Source organism: Columba livia, chromosome 9 (genome assembly GCF_036013475.1).
Source record: "Columba livia isolate bColLiv1 breed racing homer chromosome 9, bColLiv1.pat.W.v2, whole genome shotgun sequence".
Lineage (NCBI taxonomy): Eukaryota > Metazoa > Chordata > Aves > Columbiformes > Columbidae > Columba > Columba livia.
In genome coordinates, this window is record NC_088610.1 from 22,066,180 (window position 1) to 22,089,770 (window position 23,591).

Consider the following 23,591-nt stretch of genomic DNA (forward strand, 5'->3'; position numbering starts at 1 on the left):
CAGTTCTCATAGATCTCACCACTATAATGCTAATCTCCGTTGCACATTTTGCCTGCACATATTCCACCCCCTCTGGTAGTCACCACACAGCCCTCCTAAGCCTGCAATTATCTTTAATTTAGCAGCTACAAAATCCATCATCAGCGAGTGCCTAAGCACAGCAGATCATACAGCAGTTGTAAGCAGAGGCGCCGTTAATAGTCACACCAAGAGATCTAAGTGCTGCCGTTCCTTCCACAAAACGTGTTGCCACATCAATTAGAGCATCGGGGCACCTTTTACCCCAGGGGGCTGCTCCGTAACATGGGGCAGATGCAGCCAGAAGTCCTGGGGAAGGTTTTGGGATTCCCAGGAACAAAACCAACACCCATCTCCCTCATTTACGGAGCTGAATCCACAGGCAATGGACACCGAGTCCAACTTCTGCCATCCCTGCCTTGCAGCTGGACACTTATGTCACCATGGCTTGAGTAGCCTTACAAAAAGGTGCTCAAACTCTTGGGATGCCACGGCAGCTGGTAGCACTAGGGCAGGCAGGAGGCAAATTGTCTGTGAATAAACAGACACACTGAGTCACCAAAGCCCACCGCAGAGCAGCCTTCCCGGCGCGTCGCTCCGGCGGGAGCAATCTGTCACACCGGCTCTGTCCTCCCAACAAGCGGGAGCAGGACCGGAAAGGCAGGTGTCTCTTATTTCCAGCTGAACCTCAGGAGTGAACCTCCCACTCAAGGCGAGGGAGAGGACAGGCTGATTTGTGCTCTAATAGACTCACTGTGGCTGCAACCGACACTGCGGTGACAGAGAGAGGAGGAAGGAACCCTGCTTGTATTAAATATCTGAACACACACGGGCACACGTCCCTTCTCTGCTAGCAGCTCACGCTTGCACTTGGACATCCACTCACGCCTTTTGCCAAAGGAGCTGTAACACTGTCCAGCATTAATTAGATAAACACAAAATCCCACATACCCTCACTGGACACTATGGCCCACCAGATGAGACTTATTTATAACACATCGGGCTTCGAGGGAAGCACGGCAGCGCACGGATTCAGCATTACATAAAAGTGATGCACAACAGGCCTGTGCTCAGGCTGACCTCAGTTCAGTGCCTGAACCCCTCGTATCAAGCACAAGGGCAAATAATTCATTTTCTGACATGAGCTAAGGAGGCTCTGTGGTTGGTTCAAGAGGTGTAGTGTTCTCTCAGTGGCAGAACTTTGGGGAAAGAAAGGGAAGGTAAAGACACATAGAAGATGGAAGAATTCCTACTTGTTGTAAGAAAGACTAATGACGCCTTATGTCAGTGGCTTTTTGATAACATGACCCCAAATCTTACAGAAAACCCAAGCAGACGCCTCTGCTATCTGTCCTGTTCACAGCTCCTGGCACCTGTGCAGCAATGTCCTACTGCTGGCTAAGAGGGAACTTTATAACGTGCCTAAGAACAACTCTGGTCCTGGGAGCTCAGCTGCAGCCGCCCAATTCTATCTATGCTCAATTCTCATAGAAACCAACAAAACTTACTGTTTCCATAGTGCAACATGAGGGTAAAAGGGATGGAGAGGGAGGTGGGACATGGGAACCACAGCTTTCCATTTCAGGGGTCTCCCAGGGACAGATGCTCACCTGCCAGATGCATTTCTGACAGTCGCCCTCCAGAACAGCCAGTAATGCCCTCGGCTGCAGCAAATGCCACTGAACCAGCTGTAGCTCCCTCATACCCTCCCATCTAGGGACTGCAAACTGAACCAAAACCTTGGCTTCTCCTTAATTTTCTCCCCTCCTTCAGAGGAACATCAAAAGAAAGGTCGTTCACCTACACCCTTCTTAACCCTCTGGCCTTTTGGTAATTTCTCAGCTTGGCAGGAGTACAAACCAGGGCAGGGAGCTGCAGTCACCGCTCCAGCAGCAGCAGCAAGCACGGGCAGCCCTTCCCCAGCGAGGGAAAGTTGCACTCTGTTTCCTGCCTGTGCTTCAGGGCAGATCTGCAAACACAGACTGAAAGCTTGCAGCTTCACAGCCATGACGTATGTAACGAGCTGTGCGGTTCCTCGGAGAACAGATACACGACAGCCGAGCACTGCTACACATAACCATCGGCAGCGGGGACTGATGCAGTGTGTGGGGTATCAACAGGTTGCAGCAGCCCAGCATCTGTCACCGTATTTAAACAAGCCTGTTCTACAGATCCTCCTAGATATGTTTTATTAAACGGGAGGAAGTTTTCATTAAACTGTCAGAATAGTTTCTTTGAAATTGAGATGTAAAGTAAAGCAAAGAATACCCACAGACACTCTGCCACCTTCTCTCTTAGGCAGGACACCGCGTTCCCCGGGTGAGCCCTGGAGCACAGGGCAGCCCGTCTCACCATCTTTGCATGAGGCAGCCCGCAGTCAGCTGTCTTGCTTCGTCTCGGCCTCTCTCGGGGCCCAGAGCGCAAGACTTTGGATTGTCAGCAAGAACAGAAAACTTCTGCCAGGCTACAGATGGCTAGACAGGAAGGCCAGGGGAAACAACTACAATTCAGTCTGATTTTCTCAAAAAAAACCCCAACAAAACAAACTAACCACTCCCCCAGTATGAAAAGTCCAAGAAAAGAGTCTATTTAAAAGCTGCTTCAGGATAATTATGGTTTTGAAATTAATCTCTTTAAAGATGTATTTTATTTCCAGTTTTAACTTTGGTATCAGTTCTGTAGCTACTAGTTAAGACTCCTGCTCTCAGTTTTCTTACAAAATCACTTTTGTTTTCAATACATTACAAGAAATCTTAAAACACAGATGTTCTGCTGATGAGAAGCCAATGGTACAAAATGTCCAGCTCCTTCCTCACATGGGTTTCCTACACATGGTTGAAGAAGTTAAGGAATCCACCACCAAAACCAACTCTGAAACTAAAGCACTGGGCTTTTTCTCAGTTAATACCCATGTGGCATTAATCTCTGCAGAGAACACACCATTTTCTAAGTGTGTAAAATGATAATTACCTGCTTGGTGTCATTTTGGGGAAAAAAAACCATCGCAGCTAGATATTTTCAAAGTTATAAAGCCCTTGGGAAATTCTGATATTGCTGGGAGTCAAGCTAATAACTGATGGTCACCATTACACTGGAAACAGTACAATTGGCTCTGTCTACTGATTGATGGAGATCATGTAACATCTGTCTAGCACTAAAATAAGTATTGGCGAAAAAAATGCCCTAAACCTTCATTCTTACCCACCAGAAAGTACACAGACATGCTGCAGAGGGACGTGTAACATCACAGCTCCATGATACTGTACGGTATCGACACCGCACAGGAGGATGTTGGTCAATAAGCTCCAGGTTGGATGGAAGGCTGTGTCGCAACGAGGGACACTGGTGACAGGCTGCAGGACAGAGCTCAAAGGTAGAGTCTGACAAACCGGATTAACTACGATCACATTCATTGTCCGTCCTGATGTGACTTGACAGGATTAAACTCCTGAATAAAACATATTTGCCATCTGGACAACTCTAACAGCGGTGCCCTTAGAACTCAGGCACATTCTCAAACATGAAATAACCAGAGCACGTCAGCTTAGGGCTTCATGGTGTTTTCTGCAGAGCTTATGGCCTAAGAGCCACAACTTTTCCTCTCCCTGATCCCTAGTATGCAGGCTGGCAGAATAAATAGGAAACACAAACTAGCTCACTGTAACAAGGCAAATTAGTTTTGGAGATCAATGACTAAGATATCACGACTATTTCAGTTATGTATTTAGGCAGAAGTCCAGCTACTGTGCTTTCACCTGATATGCCTCCGTTAACTTCAAACACCACAATGCCAAAAAACACTGGAAGTTTTAAATAGGATTAAAAAGCCACCACAAACACACACACTTTCATTTCTTTTAACACTCATTTCTGGTAGGATACAAGGTGAAGAGGACACAAAGATGATCAGCTTAGACTCAGAATATTACCCTTGGGAAGACAAGCAAGGTTTAGGGGCTAACACAGAAAGGACAAACCAGAGGAAAAGCCCCTTTGCCCTTTCCTTGCTATTCCCCTTTGCTGGGCCAGGATGTCTCAAGCCCTCAACACAGCAAAGCTCCGCTTAACTAAGTGCTATCACCACATTTAATGACAGTTCAGTGCTGGCTTGTGGCATTTCTCCACCTCCCCCAGTTTCAAGGCAATTGCTGCAGAAGTCATGCATGCAAAGCAGGGACAGAGGAAACACTGTCTGTTGGGCTGTCGTTTCACGTCCAAGCCTCAACAACACGGCAAAATTCAAACTGACAGTCTTTGTTGCAGCAGAACAGAGTTGGTACTATGAAATGCACTCCAGATGCTCAGTGGCATTTACCAGTATGAATCTATTCCTAATTCAAGGCTTGCTGAGGAAATAAATACCTAAACTGAAGATTTCACTATGGAAAAAAGCCAAAACAACACACTTTAGGTTTTGCAGAGACAGACTAAGCTTTCAGGGTGTTTAAAGTGATTGCAAAGCAATCCTCTCCCCTCAGATCTATGCACAAAATGCCCTCGAAGCTTCAGAGCTGGCTCCTAGGGGTCTGGGAAGGCAGGGCTGGAAGCACGGCTGTGTTACCGTAACGTCCTGCTGGGATTGTCTGCACAAACACCGGCTGCTGAAGCAAGAGCAGACTGACCAACACAGACCTCTGGGTCTGCCCAGTGACGGCAGAGGTGAGAGGGAACGCAGAGGAGCCCGTCACCAGAGAACTGCAGCACCAAAAGGCTGAATAAACCTTGTGAGAAACAGAAATGAATGTGTTCCATGCCCGGGCTGGCACCAGTGACCGGTAAGCATTGCTATCTTGCACCCAGGCTGAGAAGGACCCTTGGGAACACATGGCTATGGAGGAATCCTGCGAGTCTCCCCTTGCCCGCACCTCCTCTCCAGCATCATACATCACCCACCAGGCCACTGCAGAACGTGCACCTTTCACACCTCATTTCTGCACAGACCAAGGTTGCATCAAACTGAATGTGGGGAGCTGTTTTCATGTTTAATTCTCTGCCTAGATGTACTTGAGGCTGTGGGAGAGCAAACCCCACCATGGGCACCAGCCTGTCCCAGCAAGCGCTCCTGGTGACCCTCCTGGCTTCTGCCTTTGGCTCCATCACACACGTTGCTCTCCCAGCGCTCCATAACTGCTGCCTCGCCACACAAATCGTTACCTCACAGGGTTAGTTAACACTACTGAGCAGCAATTGTTAAGCAAACAAACTTCCTGGCGAAGCTAGAGATTTTGCAGTCTTTCGCCAAGTCTAAATATATTCAGCTTTTTAAAGATCTGACTGTGCAACAGTTTAATCACATGTTAGTGCAACAGTTAAATATTATAATTTAAATATATGAGGAACATCAAACTTGGAAAGGATCTGGGGCATCAGGAGGAGGTGGGGGCTCTGAGGAGCCGGAGCCAAGCGGAGCTGGAGGCAACGGCTTCTCTGCCAGGAGCACGAGGGACAGCAGGGAATGGATATTTGCTGCTACATGATCCGTGCTGGAACCCCTTTTCTGCCCCATCCCGTCCCTCCACATCTCCATTTAAGCCCCGAGTCCCAGCCAGCCCCTCGCTTCTACAGACGGATCAGTTAAAGCAAGGGAAGCATCTTCTCCTCCCTGCCTTGATCATTGCCACGTCACCTGGAGCATTTTCCACTTCATCCTACCATGGAGCAAGTCCAGGGAGGCACAGGGGTTCTCTGACTGACCAGCCCGTGAGAAATCCAGTGATAGCCAAGTTATAAGTCACTTTAATGTCACTTTTAGTACTTAATTTTGCCTTAAGCTTTAAAGTTACGCCTTGTCTGTTGCACCCATTTGCACACATTCCTTTGGAGCAGAAGCGTAGAGGGTAAAACATGGGGTGCTTAACTTCACAGCCACTATCCTTATTTCACTACAGCAGGATGGAACACAAAATGACGAGCACTTGTAAGCAGACTATCTGGACCACAGTCGATTTACAATCTCCTGGGAAAACTTGTCTTTCTGTCACCGTATAAGAAACTAACACAATTTGACTGCAAAGACTGCATTGCGCTCCATACGCTCCTCAGAGATTAGTTTCCCTCAGGTCTCCCTTCAAGCAGGAAGCTTCTTTTTTTGTTAATACAGAGGCTGATGGAAGTTGACTAATGCTGTTAGCTATCTTTGATGGGAATTGATTTGGCAGAAATTGAGATAATCTGCTAGAAGAAAACTAAAGTACTACTATAAAAACATACTCCATTGAATTACTTTAGTTTCCGAAGTGGAAAAACGTTGCTTTGCATGCATCTGCGTGGTGACAAATGCACAAAGTACCTTGAGGCATTTAGGAACAAACCCTCATCGGTGACCGTCTCTGCTGGAACACAGGGCAGCGGACTCAGCTCCCCTGGTGCAATATCCCAAAGAGACACCCCGACAAGCCTCCTGCCATTTCTGCTTACAGCACCATGCCAGGGAAAGGACAGCGGTGTGCATATTGAGACTGCTCTTCTGTTTGAATTCTGGTTGGTGAAACTTCTCGCGCACAAATACTGACAATAAATACAAACTAATTATCTGTCCTTTCACCCCAATCAAGCTGCACCGGTGTTGTTCACATGCAAGCTTCTTTAAGCATTGTGCAAGCACTTAGCGAGTCCAATCAAATTCCCATTTCTTGCACAGCTCTGTATACCCACCCCCAAACACAACATGTCTAGTTAGCTGCAGATACCGATCATGCGCTTGTCTGAAAGCAAAGACAAACATGAGAACAAAGCAATGAAGTCTGTACGCACTGCTCAAAGTTTACTCAAAGAGAAACCCCCCCACAACCCATACCTGTGCCAAGGATGCTCCGCTGCCTTTCTTCAGCGCTGACAAGTTCTCGCTCAGTTTGCCTCCCTTGTTACTGGAGTTGCATTTATAGCACATCCACCTCATCAGGCCTTTGGTTACCGTCCCACACTCTTTGCTCAGCAGACACAGTGAATGGTACAAGTGGCCACAGCTGTAAAGAGAAGAATTCTGCTGACAGCTCTGTGCTTTGGAGGAACAATCTCTGCGCTCAATGGAAAACAAGGCTGCTTGTCTGTAAATACAGCACTACCCTCACACCCCCACATGCTCCTGTAGTATTTCTAGACTTCCGAAAATAACAATAGATGCCCATTTTCAGATGTTACAGATCATAACACTAAGGTAATAAGGATTTTGTCTTGTTTTACAGCCACCTAGTCACAGACAGGAAAATCAGAGATGCCCACAAAGTGCGTAGTCAGGGCTGCAACAGATCCCAGATGTGCAAACACAGGCAAGTGAACCCAGGGTGCTGCAATTGCACAAAGTGCAATTGGGAGAGATGACAGACAAACTGACCGCGTGCTGAACATCTCTCCCAGCACTGCCATGTGATTTCCAGCTGAGACAGAGACACTGCATGCAAGGAGGGCTGCTCTGGTTACCCAGCTGTTTTACAGCACTGGGGAACAGGGACACACACAATTACTGTGTAGTCAGAGAGCAGCAGCTCTTTCTTTTTCTTTCCTTGTAAAACTACTAACGTGATCACAGCCATAACCCTTAACTTTACCTGAAAACAATGATTTCATCAGCAGTTTCTTGCCGTCTTTTGTACTGCTGTAGACAAATGCAGCAGTAATCCTGCTTTGGGGTAAGCCCTCTAGTGACAGAAGCTCTGAGGTTACACAGGGACCAGTGCAGATCGTGGTTTAGGAGATTCGTAGTTGTCTCTAAAAGGGTCTGTGTGGAAGAAAATATACAGAATAACTAGGTCATTTTGTCATCTCCACACTGCGGAAACTCCATACTGATCGATTCTTCACAACAAGCAGCTTAGCAGATTACTGAGAGCAAAACCAACCCAACAAAATTGCTTCTCTTTATATGTTTTCTAGCCACTGCTCTCAAAATACTTATCCTTTTATGACACGTTAATGGAGGCAATACCTTTTCACTCTTAAATAGATTAGTGCCTTATTGATTTTTGTCAAAGAGCATTAAGAGAGACATGGTAGGCTCATTTTGTCATCTTCCCTACCAGACCCTCCCTTTTTTTTCTCCTCTACCTGGTAAGCTACTGCTTACATCCTCCATTTTAGTAGAAACATGCTGATAAAAATCAAAGCTCAAATGCGCTATCACAATTAAAATATGACCAAAAAACCACTGAAATTCTCATCTGCTAGTTCTTCCCAACGGAGGTTTCCCTTTCTGAAGAGCCAAAAGCAAAATACCCTTAGTTTTTAGCAGTCAGTGCTTCTTTCAGTAACATCAGGTACCAGGTGTGAGTGCTCTGCTCCGTAGCAGTAACTCACAAAAGGCTGCAGAGGTTGCAGTGGTTCACATCTGGCCCAGTCCAGCTGTGACGTGCAGCCTGTACCAGACAGGGAACCCACGCTGCTCAGAGCAGACCCTGCCCAAGAGCCCAGAGATAACGGCTCTTTGTGTTCAGCCCTCTACAGTCAAGCTACTTCCCATTTTATTTCTAAATTGGACGCTGCCAGGCTGGCAGCACCATATGGTACCAAGGCAGAACGAGAGAGGGAGAATTGGGAGGAAGACTACGCCTTCTGGTTTGGGGAAAAGGAGTTTTAGAAAACGGTTGAAGTTTGGAGATTTGAGAGCGGACAGAGAAAGGCAGGAGTGAGACAAAGGTGAAATCCCATCAGGTGACATAGGAAGCGCAGCATTACCACTGGGAAGTGGCAAAACAGCCTCATTTGAAAAGCTCTTATGTAAAACCGCATAAAAAGAATCCCTAACTGCAGGATGAGCTGGGGAAAAAGCAGATGTTTATCCTTCCAGTACATTTAACATAGAACTGAACTACAGAAGCGTTCACCATGTACCTGTCAGTCCCTTCACTTGCAGTCTCTCTGTGAGCAACACAAACTCATTCCCCTTCCCCGAGTCACAAAAATATAATCACTTGCAGGTCCATTTACTTTCCTCTGCAGAGAGAAATGGCAAATGAGACCAAGCAGGAGGCCGGATAGCCAAAAGTAATCCGTGTGTACAGCAGCGGAGAGAACAGAAATGCATGCGACTTACTTGTTCATAGTTAAAAGTGTCCAGCATTCCCAGGACAAGTCCTTGAATTTCTCCAAGTTTCCCTTTTCCATAAACCGGATCCTGTATGAAGAAACGAAAAGCTGCAACTGAATCACAGGATATGAACATTCTGTTGGTTTTGTTGTTGCTTTTTCTTCCAGATTGACATTGCAAATGGAAGTTATGACTCCAGACTTAAAGATGCTGTTCGTGCACAAGGACAGAAGGATAATCCAATGTTTTGATGTGCAAACTGGTAATTGGCAAAATCAATACTGATTCATGTGCTTGGGTCAAACAACTTCAGATGTGGCCTTGGAAACGTCATCCAAGAGATGCAAGAACTGACTGGAGAAACGTACCCGGGGAAATAGTCTTTGTATAGCACACAAATCCCAGGGACTGAGAGACAGACATGGAACTGGACCTGGAAATAAAGCATTTTGCCCTGCTGGGAGGCAGGGGAGAGATATGGGGGGGAACTGCTGGAAGCTGAGAGGGGCTGACTGGTGGAATGGGCAACACATTGGCAAAGAATAGAGACAGGCTGGCATGGTGTAAAAAGGAGACTAACCTAGAGAGTGGAAAAATGATGGAGCCACAATGGAAACTGGAACAGAAGGAGCTGAATGAACACACTCTAGATGAGAAGAACGGGAAAAGGGGTAGGAGCAGGGCCGATTCCATGCTGGGACTGAGTGAGAGAGAAAATGATAATGAAGAGTGGAAAAGTAAGTTGACAAAGGTGAATAAAGCATCATGGAAGCTACACTGCAAGACACCCAGAGAAATCACCAAAACAGCTACAGAAACCAAGGCATTTTTGAACAACAGTCTTCAGAGGAAATGTGACAGGCAGGAACGCCAGTGTTCCAGCCTAAATAAAAACAGCGCTGAGTAACAGCGCGTGAGTCAAAACCAGACGTAGGTTTGGAATATACAGAAGAGCTCAACATGCTGCAGAGGCTGCTTTTTCACTAGGTGAACAGTATGCCTCAAACAGCACTCAGTTTTCTTTCTGTGTGCATAATTTAAAAGCAACGGCATAGAAAGTACACTGCACTGAGTCACCGTATGAAATATGGAGGGCACCGGGGAACTCGGGACTTCCAACACCGCACGTACGTGATCCATAACACAGAGCAAGTTATTTTTTTATCTGCCAGATACTTTTCTAAAGCACTCAAGTATATGGCCAAGGAAATGCAAACTGTACAGATGTGACCATTTACATATAGCAACTTGACCTTCCCAAGCTGCCACGAGAGACTTTCAAAGCACCTTGTTTCTTGTCTTCATAGAGTCAGAGGAGGAAGAGGAGATATGAAGAAGAGCCACCTACAGCTTTGCAGAGGAGGAACGTGAGTCTGAGGGCCAGCTTTCAGTTGCTCAGTCTTTCTCAAGTCACACTTGAACTCTTAAAGAAAATGCCAGATAGGAAGAGAACTGACTTTTCTCCAAAGAGGAGCCACGAGTCTAGAGAACCTTACACAGAGCCTGGCAAGCAAGTGCAAGCAGGGAAGTGAGTATGATCATTCTAAGACTGGAAATTATCCCAGCCAAGGTTGCAGCTATCTACCTGCCTGTGGCGTGAATCCAGAGCTGTACCTTCACTTTTCCAGCAAGTTATGCTGCTTTCTTCTAATTTGCTGGTTTCAGCCCCCACAAAATTTACAGTCACAGGAGCCTTGCGAGATCAATTACTTTTCCAGAGGAATATGTTTCATTAATTCCATCTTATAGAATCTGTCTCCGTTTGGAATTTACACACGCTCCAGATGCCCTGCATAGGATGGCACATCACTCATGGTCGGTTGCACAGAGCCAGGAGCTGATCACAGCTCCTGTTTCCAGGCTGGTATTTCCCTGAGGACATGGTAGAGCAAACCCAACCCCACTGCCCAGTGCCACTGCCAACCAAGGGCCCAGGAGAGCTGGCAGGTATCCAGATGCAAGCCAGATGTGCTCACACAGCCTTTCGGCCAGTTCCATCTCCTCCATTTCCAGTTTCTGCCCAGCTCCAGGAAACAGCACTTTCTTTGCTACCAGCACTCACAGAACCGTGCTAATAAATATGCTATGATCTCTGAAAATGCTGTTGCAGCTTGTCCCATCTGCCACAGGCCAGAACAACTCTTGCACATAAAACAAATCCCAGCGTTGACCTTTAGGATGGAAAGAAAAAACAAACAAACCAAACCCAGGCAGACCCCTAAAGCAGGTGTGGAAAACATTCACGCAAAGGCTTTCTGTGTCTTTCTGCTTCCACTCTGCAGCAGTTTCTAGAGATTCCTTTCCCCACTTTGGGGTTTCTACAGGTAGATTTTAAATTTCTGGCTCCGTTTTGTTGGCGGCATCAGCTGCATCTACGTACCAACCATCCTGAATGGATTACAGCTTTGTAAGGGAATTAACAGTCAGCCTTTCAGCCCTCTTCAGACAGCATTCACATCCAGAATGACACAGAATTCTTCTCAGTGCTCAAGAGGATTCCTCTAGTATCTCTCCTACCATGGTCATTTCAGACTTCCTATTTAATAAATAACTTTACAAAACCATTAAGGATGAGCAAGAGCATAAATATATCAATCGTTATTTTTGTACGACTTCAATTATACGAAGTTGAGTCGATCTGCTGCAATAGGCGGATGCTGGGAGCCTGTTTGCTGTGAAAGCCACAGAATCTGGCCAGAGCCCTTTGCAAGGTGCCCTTTAGCAAATCATTTTGGTTGCAATGTTAACATTTGCATAAGGTATAACCTGTAAGCACTTAAGCCCAGAAGAGGAAGAAAAACAGTCCTCTAAAATTGGAATACTCTAATTCCTTTTCAGAAAAGGCAAGATAATCTACCTCAGTTTATTGATGTCATCCACCTTACTAAAAAAAATCCCAGTTAATTCCTGGGCAGCTGTTGTACCTACTGCAGCTCCAGTACCTTTGTGCTCTGCCGCCAAGACTTTATCTCTGTCAGAACAGCTTTTGAAGGCACGTTCAGACAAGCACCATTTGCAGTTCTGGGTTTTACAGAAATATTGGAGGGCTTGGGAATGGCTCTTTGTTCCCCAGGGCCCAGGAGAGCTGCTTTCAGAATTCACTTATGGTCACGGTTAAACTGGCACGTCAATGACATTTTGAACAAGGCCCTACATACTGCCCAGAGCCAAGACAGAACAGTTTGGCAGCAGGGTACAGAATTTCACATGGCTTCAAAAAGCTACGACACAGGAATACCCACCTGGCACTAATAAGAGATCTTTCCAGCTCAGAAAGCTGTTGAGATAGCGCATTCAGGGAAAACACCATGGACACACGTTGTGTTGTGATTCTTCCCTGCAGGGCACTTAAAACATCATTCCCAGAGAATCCAAGGGAGGTAAAGATCCAGTGCTCCCTGCGGTCGAGCACAGGGAGAGCTTATTCCCTGATCCCGACTGCAGCAAGGGTTCAGAACACTCAGCGTTTGAGCTGGGTGTGCAGTGAGACATACTCGCCATTCCCGACATCATCTTCCCAGCTGAATTCAACACAACGTTCTCCCAAGGGCCAGGCTGTGTGCCCAACTAAAACCCAGATTAAAACCTCCCGTGGGCACCTGGTGCGAGCCCTGAAGCAACAGCTGAACACAACACAGCTATGAACATCCAAGCTAAAGTGACCCAGAGCAACGCAGTCCCAGAAATCCAGAAATAGAGGTGGATGTGAATGGAAATGTGAGGTTTTACGCATAGGAATAAAGGGTTAAATGAACATAATGAATGAATTAATTAAATCAATGCCTCGGTAACAAAGGCCACCGTTCCCAGCTGTAAATCCGAGGAGGGTGTCAAGCACTGGAGGCAGCAGACTGGTAGGAGCCCAGGCCAGACAAGTGCCAGTGGAAGAGCCTACTAGGAGGGAGACGACAAGTTTGCAGAATAACACACACCATTTTTCTGTTAGCCCAACAGTAAAGCAGACTGCAGACGTGTGTTTCAAACCTGGGCTCCAAACAAGGGAAAACAGAATGTGCGGCAATCTGGCCTAGGATCTATAGAAGCTTAAGTGAGATGCAGAGGCAAAAATCCACCTTATAACAGCCCGCAGCTTCTAAAGAACATAACTAAGCTGTCGTCATCCATCAGAGGAACCCCAGATATGCAGTGGAGGGCTGACACCCTCTCTACTGCCCACGAATTATCCCAATCTGATCACTCATTCCCATATATCTTAGGCATTTGCAAATACGTAAGTGTGAGTGAGAGAATGAAATCTATAAAATAATGAGTGTTAAGAGGCAAAGTCAACTTATTGAGATATTCTGTAAATACCTACCAACTTCTCTTCCACAGGATCCTCTAATGAGCTTTATAACACTATTTTCCTTACACCTGTTTCTGAGCGACAAGGTATCAAGTATTACTCTTATTTTATGAAGTTCTGATACTAATGTTCTTTACCTAAAATTCAGTCCTTGCCTTTGAATGCATTTTAAGAAGTCATCTTCTCTCTCCATTTTTTGCTCTAGTTGTCAGACTGAATTTGTAAGGCTGACCAGGGAAAGGGAATGAGCAGGAGCAATTTCCCCCAACTCCAAACCCAGCGACCAGAGTTGCTCACGCTGCTTTAAATAACGCCTTGCACATTTCTGTACCCGGTAAAAGAACTTCACCTGATGCGCCACAAGCATCCCCCTCTGCAATCACACCAACCATTTCACGGCACCACTGACAAATACATCTCACTCCTCTGTTGCCTGCAGGACATGAACGTCAGCCTCTAGAAAAGGGTTTTTCTGTTTCTGCTGAAAGAGGCTGTAAGAACAGAAAAGGGATGACATATTTGAAGAGGGAACAAGAATGTCTCTGCTTCCCAAGGCAGAACCGTGACACTTCCCAGCTGCCTTATCTTCACAGCGGCGGCTGCGTTGGCTCTCGCCCCATTCTGCCAATTCTCAGCTAAAGATTCCCACCCGCCTCACCACTTCTTCATTCACAGCTTCTGTATCTTTTTCTGCCTACATTAAACATCAAAGCCTGATAGGAAACTCTATCTAATGCTCCAGGTAAAACCAGGTGAAATAAGTTATTGAAGAGGCATTAAGTTTGCTCGACACTTTCTACCTTTGATAAAATCATATTTCATTTGATCCCACTTTCTATCTGCTTTTTTACAACACATTTCACTGTCATGATTTTTTCCAAAATCCAAGATTGTGCATAATATTCAGATCAAACTAATAGGTTTCTGGAGGTGTGAGTTCACCCCATGAAGCCTGTAAGCCCTTTTCTACTTTTTCTTCTCTCATCTGGAACAGAAACCCTGAAGAATAATTCAGCGCTCTCTCAGCCCTTCAATCATTCCACTCCACAACGCAGACAATTTCTCTAATCCATTTTCTGCATTTCTCAAGGTTTGCTATTAAATCCCAACCTCGTATTTTGTAAATTAACAAATCGTATCCACTTGAGATCACTCAGCCCAAGATCCTGTTTTGAAATCAGCTCTTCTACAAGATCTTTGCTGCTCACTGAAATAATACATTGCACCATCAATGAAAACGGTCCAGTTGTGATCTCTTTCTCCAAAGCCTACAAACTTTGCTGTAGTGTTTTCACTCTCCAACCCAGAGCCTTAGTTAAATGGCTTTCACCAAGATTTGAAAAATTCATAGTGGCTTTGCCCCTAAAACTGCCAAGTTTGAGTTCAAAGTAACTGCAGCTTTTGAGATAATATTGTGTTTGGTTTATGTTCCCCCAGGTCTATGTGTTCCCACATCTCCTCAGAGCATCAAGTCTCCCAGGTCATTCTGTTGGCTGAACTTTTACTGAATTACTCTGAACTAGACAATTAACCGATCTTTAATGACCTGCAAATTGCTCTTCTCCATAAGTGAGAGGCACAGCTTGGCAAAAGCTGCCCCTTGTCAGGAACTCACCTGTAGAATTCTCTGCAGGATTGAAGGAAGAGCGATAAATGCAGCCATGTTGTTCAGCACTTGCATTGTCAAACTCTTCAAAGCTGAAATATCAAACATACAGGCCACCAGCAGCTCATTAGGATTTACGGAGTAAAGAGAGATCAATCTTACAAATGAAGAGAGTTTTATTTCTAGTGTGAATACAGCTTTTATATTTTTTCTTCTGCACATTTTGCACTAAGCACACACAGTTTTTGGTATATTTAAAAGTTTTTGATATCACGATGCCTCCGTTCCCCTCCCACACCCTACCTACAGTAAATGTTCACATTTGGAGACTGACTTGGTATCACTGTCATTTGCTTTTCCTCCTGCTACCAAAACCCGATGTGGATACCTTGTCTGTGTTACAGTCCCACAGACTATAACTTCCCAGTGTTAACCTTTGCGCCAAAATTGTTCCTAGATCCCAAATACCCCAAAATAAGAGCCAGTTTTCAAATATCCATAGACCCATTCAAAGCAATTCAGTTGCTTTGTGGGGATAATCAGCTTGTTAGAGCAGTTTGGGAAGTATGCACATTAGGCATGAAAACAAAAGAGTTATGTAGGATGCAGGTGCATTATCCTCTCACCATGTCTGGTATCGCTCTACTTTTCTGCAGGCTAGCTCCTAAAAATTGATTTTTTTCTCAGTTTAGAGGAAAAGATGAGTTGGGGGAAGAGACGTGATTTATAGTTTTGGGTTACTGATCTCTGCAAGGTCCAGATGTAGCTAACGGTCTCTGGAAAGACAGAAATAAGAGGGAGGACAGACAGCATGATCACCACCACGCTTACTTGCAATATGGTTTGATCTTCTGATGGCTGCAGCCTAACGAATGCCCAGCCTAAGCTCGGTCCTACAGCCACTGCAGCTCAGATCGACTGCAGGAACAGCAGGTCTAGGAACTGAGTAACAAAACTGCTTTTCTTCTATTCATTCAGTAGAGGAGGAGAGCCAGCACACTGATTTTTATTAATATCTGGGGTCACAGAGGCCAAAATACTTACATTCGGAGTATCGACACTGCGAGGAACCAGATAATTTCTGTGGGGACATCATAGCCTCCAGCAGTGGAAACCAGAGGGCCTGAAATAATTGAATGTAAGGAAAAAAATCAGTAAGAACATGGCAGTACTAAAAATGAGCTGTGGACAACGTCAGAGTCCATTTCCAAAGCCTCACTTCCACATTCTGAAGAACAGAACTACATTTCTCATGACTGCAGTGGAACAGAAATGGAAGAGACTTTGTCTCTTGTGAGTCTGAAACCTGAACCACTGCAAAAAGAACACAAGGCGGGGGGGGAAAAAAGACCTCTTGAGATCAGTATCCAAAGATGGAAAAAGGAAGAACCATGTAAGCACCATGTAAAGACAAAGCTTCAGGAGATGCAGAGGCCTTTGTTGATTTTAGTGAGACATTTCTGATTACCTTACCTCTCGCTCTTGCTGGTCTAAATTGTGTGAATGTCTCTGGCAAAGGGCAATTGTTTTCATTAAGATATCTTCAATGTCTTCTAGCAAGGGGAGCTCAGCCAAGCCTAAGTTTTGGGGGAAAAGAACAAATGTGAATTATAAAAACTATTAGATATGTTAACTCCCAATCATTCTGCAAAATAAAATCACGCTGTTCATCTAAAATCTGTTCACTACAGCGAGCAACTACATTATAAAGACAGGTCCAGATTTTTGGCACTTTTCCTGAATAGCACAATAAATCTGGCATATAAAACATTTAGTATCATCAAATAAGGAAGATCTTAGCTGTGGTTTAGGATGCAATTATGTAACAAACACGGGCACTGCATTTAATTAGCTGCCCATGAGGCCCTGGGCTAGTGAACAGTGCACCTGCACATATATTCATTTTCTGTAGGCAGAACACTGCCCTGAGAAGTTTGCTTCAACAACAAGCTACTTGCAGATGTTTCTCATCACTGTTCATATATAATGCCTGCTAAAGCTCAGTAAGGAGCTTGTATGGATTCAGACATCGGAACCGTGTCTGGGAAGGCAGCGCAAGTACCGGTCACAAGCAAAAAAGCCAACAGGGCAGCTGACCACACACACACAAAACCCAACCATCACAGCTTGTTTTACACCTCTAGAAAGATCACAGTATCACAGTACGGAAGTGTCATCAGAATAAGTACCACGGCCATGTGAATAGAAATTAAAAAATCCCTGCAATACCTAGAAACCCGAAATAGGATCTCATTATGCCAGGTGTCAGGCATATGCACTTCACTTTTTTGTGCTTCCCTCTTTTTAACAGAAAATGGAATTTAACTCAATAACTCTTACTTTCATCATCTTGCGTAAGCATCAGCAGCTTGCTCTGCAATCGCTGAAACGAGAGAGAACTCACAACAGTAAACCTGCCGAATCTTGACAGAAGCGGTTTTAAATGGTATGCTTACAAAGGCTCACCCTCATTTGCTTCCCCAGTATATCTAAAGTAGCATAAATATCTTTCCAAATATGGAAAGTGGAAGCTGCAAGATGATTTTTTGATTAAGAAAGACGAATTTCAGCATCTATTATCTACTAGATGTTTGAAGACATGCCAGAAAAATATATTGATGTGCCGAGTCTGCAGACAACTCAACGTATTGTTACTTGACAGAAGGTAAATGCTTCCATGGATTCTAGTGAACAACAAATTGAGAAGCAACGACAATATCAGACCTGAACACAGGCCATCGTGCTGGTGGCACGTCATGCCATGCTGGCACGGCCAAAATGCACACTCAGGATGGCTGTGTACCGTACCTCCAGCATAACCAAAAAGGCACCGTGGATATCTCCCTTCTTCTCCAGTAAATAGGAAGAAGCTTCGTGGAGCTGATGCTTCTGGGTTATCTGAGTTAAAAGAAAGAAAAAGGTGAGTGTCTATTTTAAGGAAAGCGCCAGTGTTCGTTTACTCCGCCAGACAATGCCGACCAGATGGTCAGAAAGGATTGAGACTCCATGTGCCCACAGGCACGTCACCCAGGCTGAGCGCTCATACTTCCCCGCCCTACCGGTTACGCTGCGTTTTAATTCTCAACTTGCATTACTGCCACCACTAGCATTAAAATGTATTTTTTTAAATCTATAAATAAAGATCAAGGACAGACTATTGTTAAAACTTCCATAAAGGGAAGAAACGGTTGCTCTCCCAGCTCTGGTCTAATTTGGGCAGCGTTGCTTTCCAAAAACCCCAGGCCCATGATTTCATATACCTTCAACATATTAATGAACATTAACACAGCCAGGCTCTATTCTGCAGTCATCTGATAGCTTCAGAGCACTAACAGCCTTTTTCTTATTAGCCCTGAGACTAAACTCAGGATCAGCTAACCACGCCGCAAGAGAGCAGTTTAGCAGCCCAAGGGGACCAACAGTGTTAGAAATGGATTGGAAAAGTATCCAGGAACTAATGCACAACCGAGGCTAAAGCACTTTTACAGCACTTTAAAGCGCTAGGAGCGGATTTGAATGTTTCCCGTCCTTACACGTGTCTTTCCTACCTGGATGGTTTCTTCCAGTCTGCAGCATTCCAGAACTTTAAGCATCTCCAAAACCTGGTCTGGGCTGTACTGACACAGCAGCTCAATGAACTGCTCCGTGATGCAGGGTGGTAAGTGTATCGGGTCTTGGTTAATGCCTTCTCTGGAATAAAAAACACCACGGGAGACTCAAGTCAAATTCTAGCTCAGGAGTTTGGCTGGAAAGAAGAACTTCCTATTCAATTGTGTGTTGTCTTTTTATCTTCAATACTGAAGCAAAAAAAAAATCTTGTTTTAAGAGAAAAATTATGCTGTTTCTGCTAGTTACTGGTGAAGGTCTATTAGCAGACATTTCATTTGTTCCACAACATATTCTACTGATGCCTCCATATAAACGAGACTATCAGAGACCCCTGTGAATAACGACACCAGCACGGACACATCTTCAGCAATTCCATGGCAAAGAGGCACAAAGAACTCACCTGATTTCTTCAATGAAACCTTATGCTCTCTGAGTCATCTTTTTACATGCTGGTTTTCATTTTGTCCTATACACCTTCTCTGCATGCATTTGAAGAAATATTTTGTTGCTTTTTGCTTATTGTTCCTGAAATTTTTTGGCCTCCTTTACCACATTTTAATGTTTGACTGGTTTATGCTGCTCTTATTTTTGAAAAGAGCAGAGTAAAGCAATAGATTTCCAAGAGTTAGGATGGAAAGGACGGTACTTTCCTAGAGACACTTATCCACATGCAGCCCTTCAAAACGAGCAGCAGTCACCACTGCTGTCGGTTAAATGAATGTTAAACTGAATGTTTAGGTATCTGTTAATGTATTTATAGACCCAGAACACTGGCTAAATAATATTGTTGGTATAATACACAAACATAGTGCAAACAGAGATGCTTCACTGAGTTGGTTTTTTAGAGGAAAAAATCTTGAAGCGTTTAAAATGGAAATGTAGCAAAGGCTGTGATTAATGAGCTGAGCAATACACAGTACAGTCTCTGTTTTCTGTGACTGCTTGTAAGATAGAAACATACAGACATTTGGCTTTAATTTCCCCAGGCAATTTCTGTTAACCCTGTTTCCTCCCTCCCCCCTTCCACCTTCTTTAAAATAAATCTCTAGCTAAATTAAACGGGCCAAATTAATCCCTAATGCAATTCCACCAACTAGGATAGTTATAGTAGCACGATGAGTCTTGTCCCCATATGATCAAGCAATCATTCGTATTTGAGACATTAAAAGCTCATTTACTGCTCTAAGAGTCTTTATTTTAATAAGACTTTTGCTCAAAAAAGCATATAAACACATTTAGATTGACTGAAAAGAGATGTTTTCGGAAGAACCTAATGACTATTTTATGTGTAGATACACTACAAAGGACAGGTATATCTGCAGATTATGTCTCGCATGGCAGGATTTCCCCCTCCCTTCCTCCCTCTCTCAGGACACAGTTCAGCTCATTTCAATGAGTCTCAGAAGCCAACAACCTCCCAGCACTGAAACAGACCACAGGCCTAGGGTGTCATTAAAAATAAAGCCCCTGCCAGCACTATGATCTCTACAGAAGACTTCTTGCCGACAACATAGTTCAACAACAGGCTAAACCTCGGGCTTCCAGACCTTCTGCTTTACAATCAGTCACTGCCACATGTGAATCCAAAGTATTTAGTGGATATCTTTTCAGTTTTCTGTGTAACTGTCCCACTTATTGAACATTCTGGCAACTACAATCCAGTCAGGATGTGCTTTATCTCCGTTACTGGGGTGCTGAGCATCTTACTGCCATTCCTAAACCTCCCTAAGACACGCATGGCGCTACCAAACATCTGCCTCGGAGGGAAAAGCAGAGCTTTTTTCAAAGGTCACATCCAGAAAGTTGCTTCCTATTGCTGGTTTGAACACATCACGTGTTGCTTTTGATTAGAAAGTAACTACAGGAGGAATGGTTGTGTTTAGTTCTAATTATGGTAGAGTTAAATTAGGTACGTTTATTACTCAGAGATTATGGGAGCCACTCTATGCATAAGATTAAAATCCAGGTTAATTACTACCTTCATTGGGTCTCGCTTGCTGCAAGTGATAGCACAGCATAAACAAAATCCTACTTAACATCCAGCTGGGTATCATTTCTGCTTAACTATTCAATTTTTTAAAATATATTCATTTATTAACTAAAAAAAAATATTCTAACTTCTTTCCTATAAAACCCAACCAAGGTATTTTCTTGGCAAAGTTCTGAATTTATTCTGACTTCTAAGAAAACAGTGGGGGTGGCAGTTAACACTTTGCACACAAACATGGCTGTAAAACTCAGGAAATAACAAAATGTGTCTCTTTTTTAATTTGCATCCTAACAAAACACAAAATTAAGTCCAGGTTCTAGTTTCCAAAGCACGCTTTTGATGCCACTCAACAAGAACTGAAACATTGGCTCTTGAATTTAGATAATATTAACTTTTCCTACTACTGCTCCTCATAAAGCATAATTAATTTGTAGTTAATTAGCAAAACAAGATCTCTCCTTCAATTGCATTAACAATTGCTTGAAGGCAATTGGAGCTGTGTGTATGTAAACGTCTTACAAAGTAAATAAATAAAATCAAGGCCTTGTAGCATTTGAAACTTATTCAGCAGGAAAAGAACACTCGGTGCTGAAATACTGCAAACACTGGAGCAGATGGAACAAATAGTTAAAAAGAAGTTTGCAGTGAAATACGGCAGCAATTCTGAAATAAGACAGAAATGAAAAACGCCAGTAGACCAAAACGCTTTTCTATTTATGTTCAACTTGGTCAAGTCATTGATGGGTGGGTTGGGAAGAGAAATGACAGTTTTGGTCACAGAGTAACAACCATTTCCCAGCCTCCTCCAAGCAGCTGTGACAGCACCACCCGGCAAGGGCTCTGCTGAGGATGCTCCCCACAACTCTGATTTCTGGGCTGTCCTCCTCAACTCAGAGCAGGTTGAAGAGCAAGCCACCTTTTCTAAGCCCTGACCTTGCCTGTAGACTCTCTATTGATAAGCTGTTTCAAAGGAATTTATTTTAACCCGTGTTTTCAAGCTGTCATTTGTAAATGGTCCAGTTTTCTCACATACCTGGGATCAAGAAGACTCCTCAGAAACTGGAAGAGTAAGAATTGGTCCTGTACAACAGGAGGAGACACAGTATTACTGTTTTAAATAATGTGCTATAAGCCAGTGATTCCTGAACTATAGCCGTTGAAGAAAATACTGTTGAGGGCTGGTGCCGGCTGAAGAAGCTGGTTGAGGCATTTGTCTCGCATAAATACTCAGGATACATTTGTTGACAACAGCTCTGTCTGATCTGTGAGTGCAAGCTGAATTCCAAACTGAAAACTACATTAGTAACGCAACCAGCACCTCAGAGATCATACATTTTTATGGCCAGAACTCTACAAACAGGCCAAATAATTTAAACGTAGCAGTTCCTGTAGCTGAGTAGCTGCCAAGCTATTTCTCTTGCAGTTATGACACAGCGACAACTGACCGTGACTCTCAGCAATCGTTCCTCGCAAGAACGGCCACCCCATGGCCATGAAGGCTGAGGCTGTACCTGCAGGTTTGTGATGATGCTCTCGATCTGCTCGCTGAAGTGAATCGCGACCAAGTCGGCTGCTTTACATGGGCTCAGCAACAGCAGCTCCTTTGGAAAGGGAAACACAACACAAATTAGTACTTCTCATTTCACAGGCAAGATATAATCGAGTATAATCGAGTCTGTTCATATTGTAACTGCACCTTTGCCTAGATGAAAGCTGTAAAATAATGAATACTATCACACAAGAATTGACTTAAAAAAAAAAAATTGGAAGGAAGGGTAGTTTGTAAAAAGGTGTTTTTAAAAATTGATGATCTTGCTTCACAACAGGCTTTGTAAGAATGGAAAATTCACACCAACAAGACGGTATCTCCGTCCTAAGGCGAGGAAATCATTCCTCAGGTTTTCTGACAGCTGCCTTTACCCCCTGCCAACAAGACATCACTAGTGCCAGCTAGGAGCCAGCAGCAGACAGCGTTAGGGAATAGACTGCCTTAGCTTGTTGAATTATTTGATAAACTGCCAAGCAAATCCCTCAATGGACCCTGGGGAATTTCTCAGTCAAATGGAAACAGCGTTTAAGTGGCTTGAGCTGAACCGGAGGTTTAAAAGCAGGTTTCCTGTAACTGTTAGCTGTAACTGATACCTGCCTAGATGTGAAAAAAACCTTCAACAGTTTCTTTATCGTAATAAAAGGAAGAAAAAAAAATCTTCAGACACCTATGAGTTTGCCTCCTGTCAAACTTGATCTAAGAGGCTTCATATCATACAACTTTATACAACCCAGAACATGGGGTTTTTGCTCCTAGTGCTTCCAGAGAAGAGTCTGACAACTCCACATTTTAATATTTACCATTTTAATTCTTCTGAATGCCTGAGAGCAGGATTAATACAATGGAAAAGAAGAAAAGCCCTTGGTAGTCAGTAAGCTGCTAAGCCACATTGTACACACCAGTCCCGGGAGACAAAAGATGCCAAAAGGAAAGGGGGCGTTCATCTCGGTGACAGCACCCCAGAAAGCTGACCGACCCAACCTATCATCCACCCAGCAGCTTTGGAGGAAGCTGCAAAAAGCACAGGTAGAATCAGCTGCCCGTTATCTACAGGGCTGATGGAACGGTGCAAGAAACCCTGGTTTTAAAGATGGCCACAAACAAGTTGAGAGGAATATTTTTTGTTGTTTGCCAGCTTCAGAACAGTACACAGCTCTGACCAGTTGGGCACTGTATGATAAATAAGAAGTGGCTCCAGACAGAGAAAAGAAACTCTTCAATATGAAAAGCAGGCAGTCTAAGCCTATGACAGGCTTACTAAAACTGGTACGACAGTGAAAAACATCGTGACACGTCTGATTTGTCCTGAGACACCCAAGCAAGGAACAATTGTAAAGGCCTTGGGCTGAACAGAGCCAGCAAGGAGACCCATCTGTGATTCAACAGAGACACAAAATAAGGTTTACTGAGGCAGCCTGGCCCACTCCTAACGCCAAACCATTTGGGCTGTATATACCAGTACAAACAAAGACAAGGGATGCAGGAGGAAAA

At 44.2% G+C, this 23,591-nt stretch overlaps 1 protein-coding gene across 3 annotated transcripts in view; it reads right to left on the minus strand.

Moving 5' to 3' along the window:
- Window positions 1–23,591, minus strand: part of VPS8 (VPS8 subunit of CORVET complex) — a 63,702-nt gene that overhangs the window by 3,812 nt on the left and 36,299 nt on the right. For 2 of the 3 annotated variants that reach the window (XM_065073073.1, XM_065073075.1), the window contains 11 exons: window positions 22,063–22,152; window positions 21,585–21,631; window positions 18,501–18,642; window positions 17,761–17,850; window positions 17,293–17,335; window positions 16,426–16,529; window positions 15,997–16,075; window positions 14,962–15,044; window positions 9,047–9,127; window positions 7,566–7,735; window positions 6,815–6,983 (listed from right to left, as the gene is read on the minus strand). In XM_065073073.1, coding sequence (XP_064929145.1) covers window positions 6,815–6,983; window positions 7,566–7,735; window positions 9,047–9,127; window positions 14,962–15,044; window positions 15,997–16,075; window positions 16,426–16,529; window positions 17,293–17,335; window positions 17,761–17,850; window positions 18,501–18,642; window positions 21,585–21,631; window positions 22,063–22,152 — 1,098 coding nt within the window. Of the gene's footprint in view, window positions 1–6,814; window positions 6,984–7,565; window positions 7,736–8,841; window positions 8,947–9,046; window positions 9,128–14,961; window positions 15,045–15,996; window positions 16,076–16,425; window positions 16,530–17,292; window positions 17,336–17,760; window positions 17,851–18,500; window positions 18,643–21,584; window positions 21,632–22,062; window positions 22,153–23,591 lie in introns of those variants that run through there. The other variant, XM_065073074.1, reaches the window with a different exon arrangement.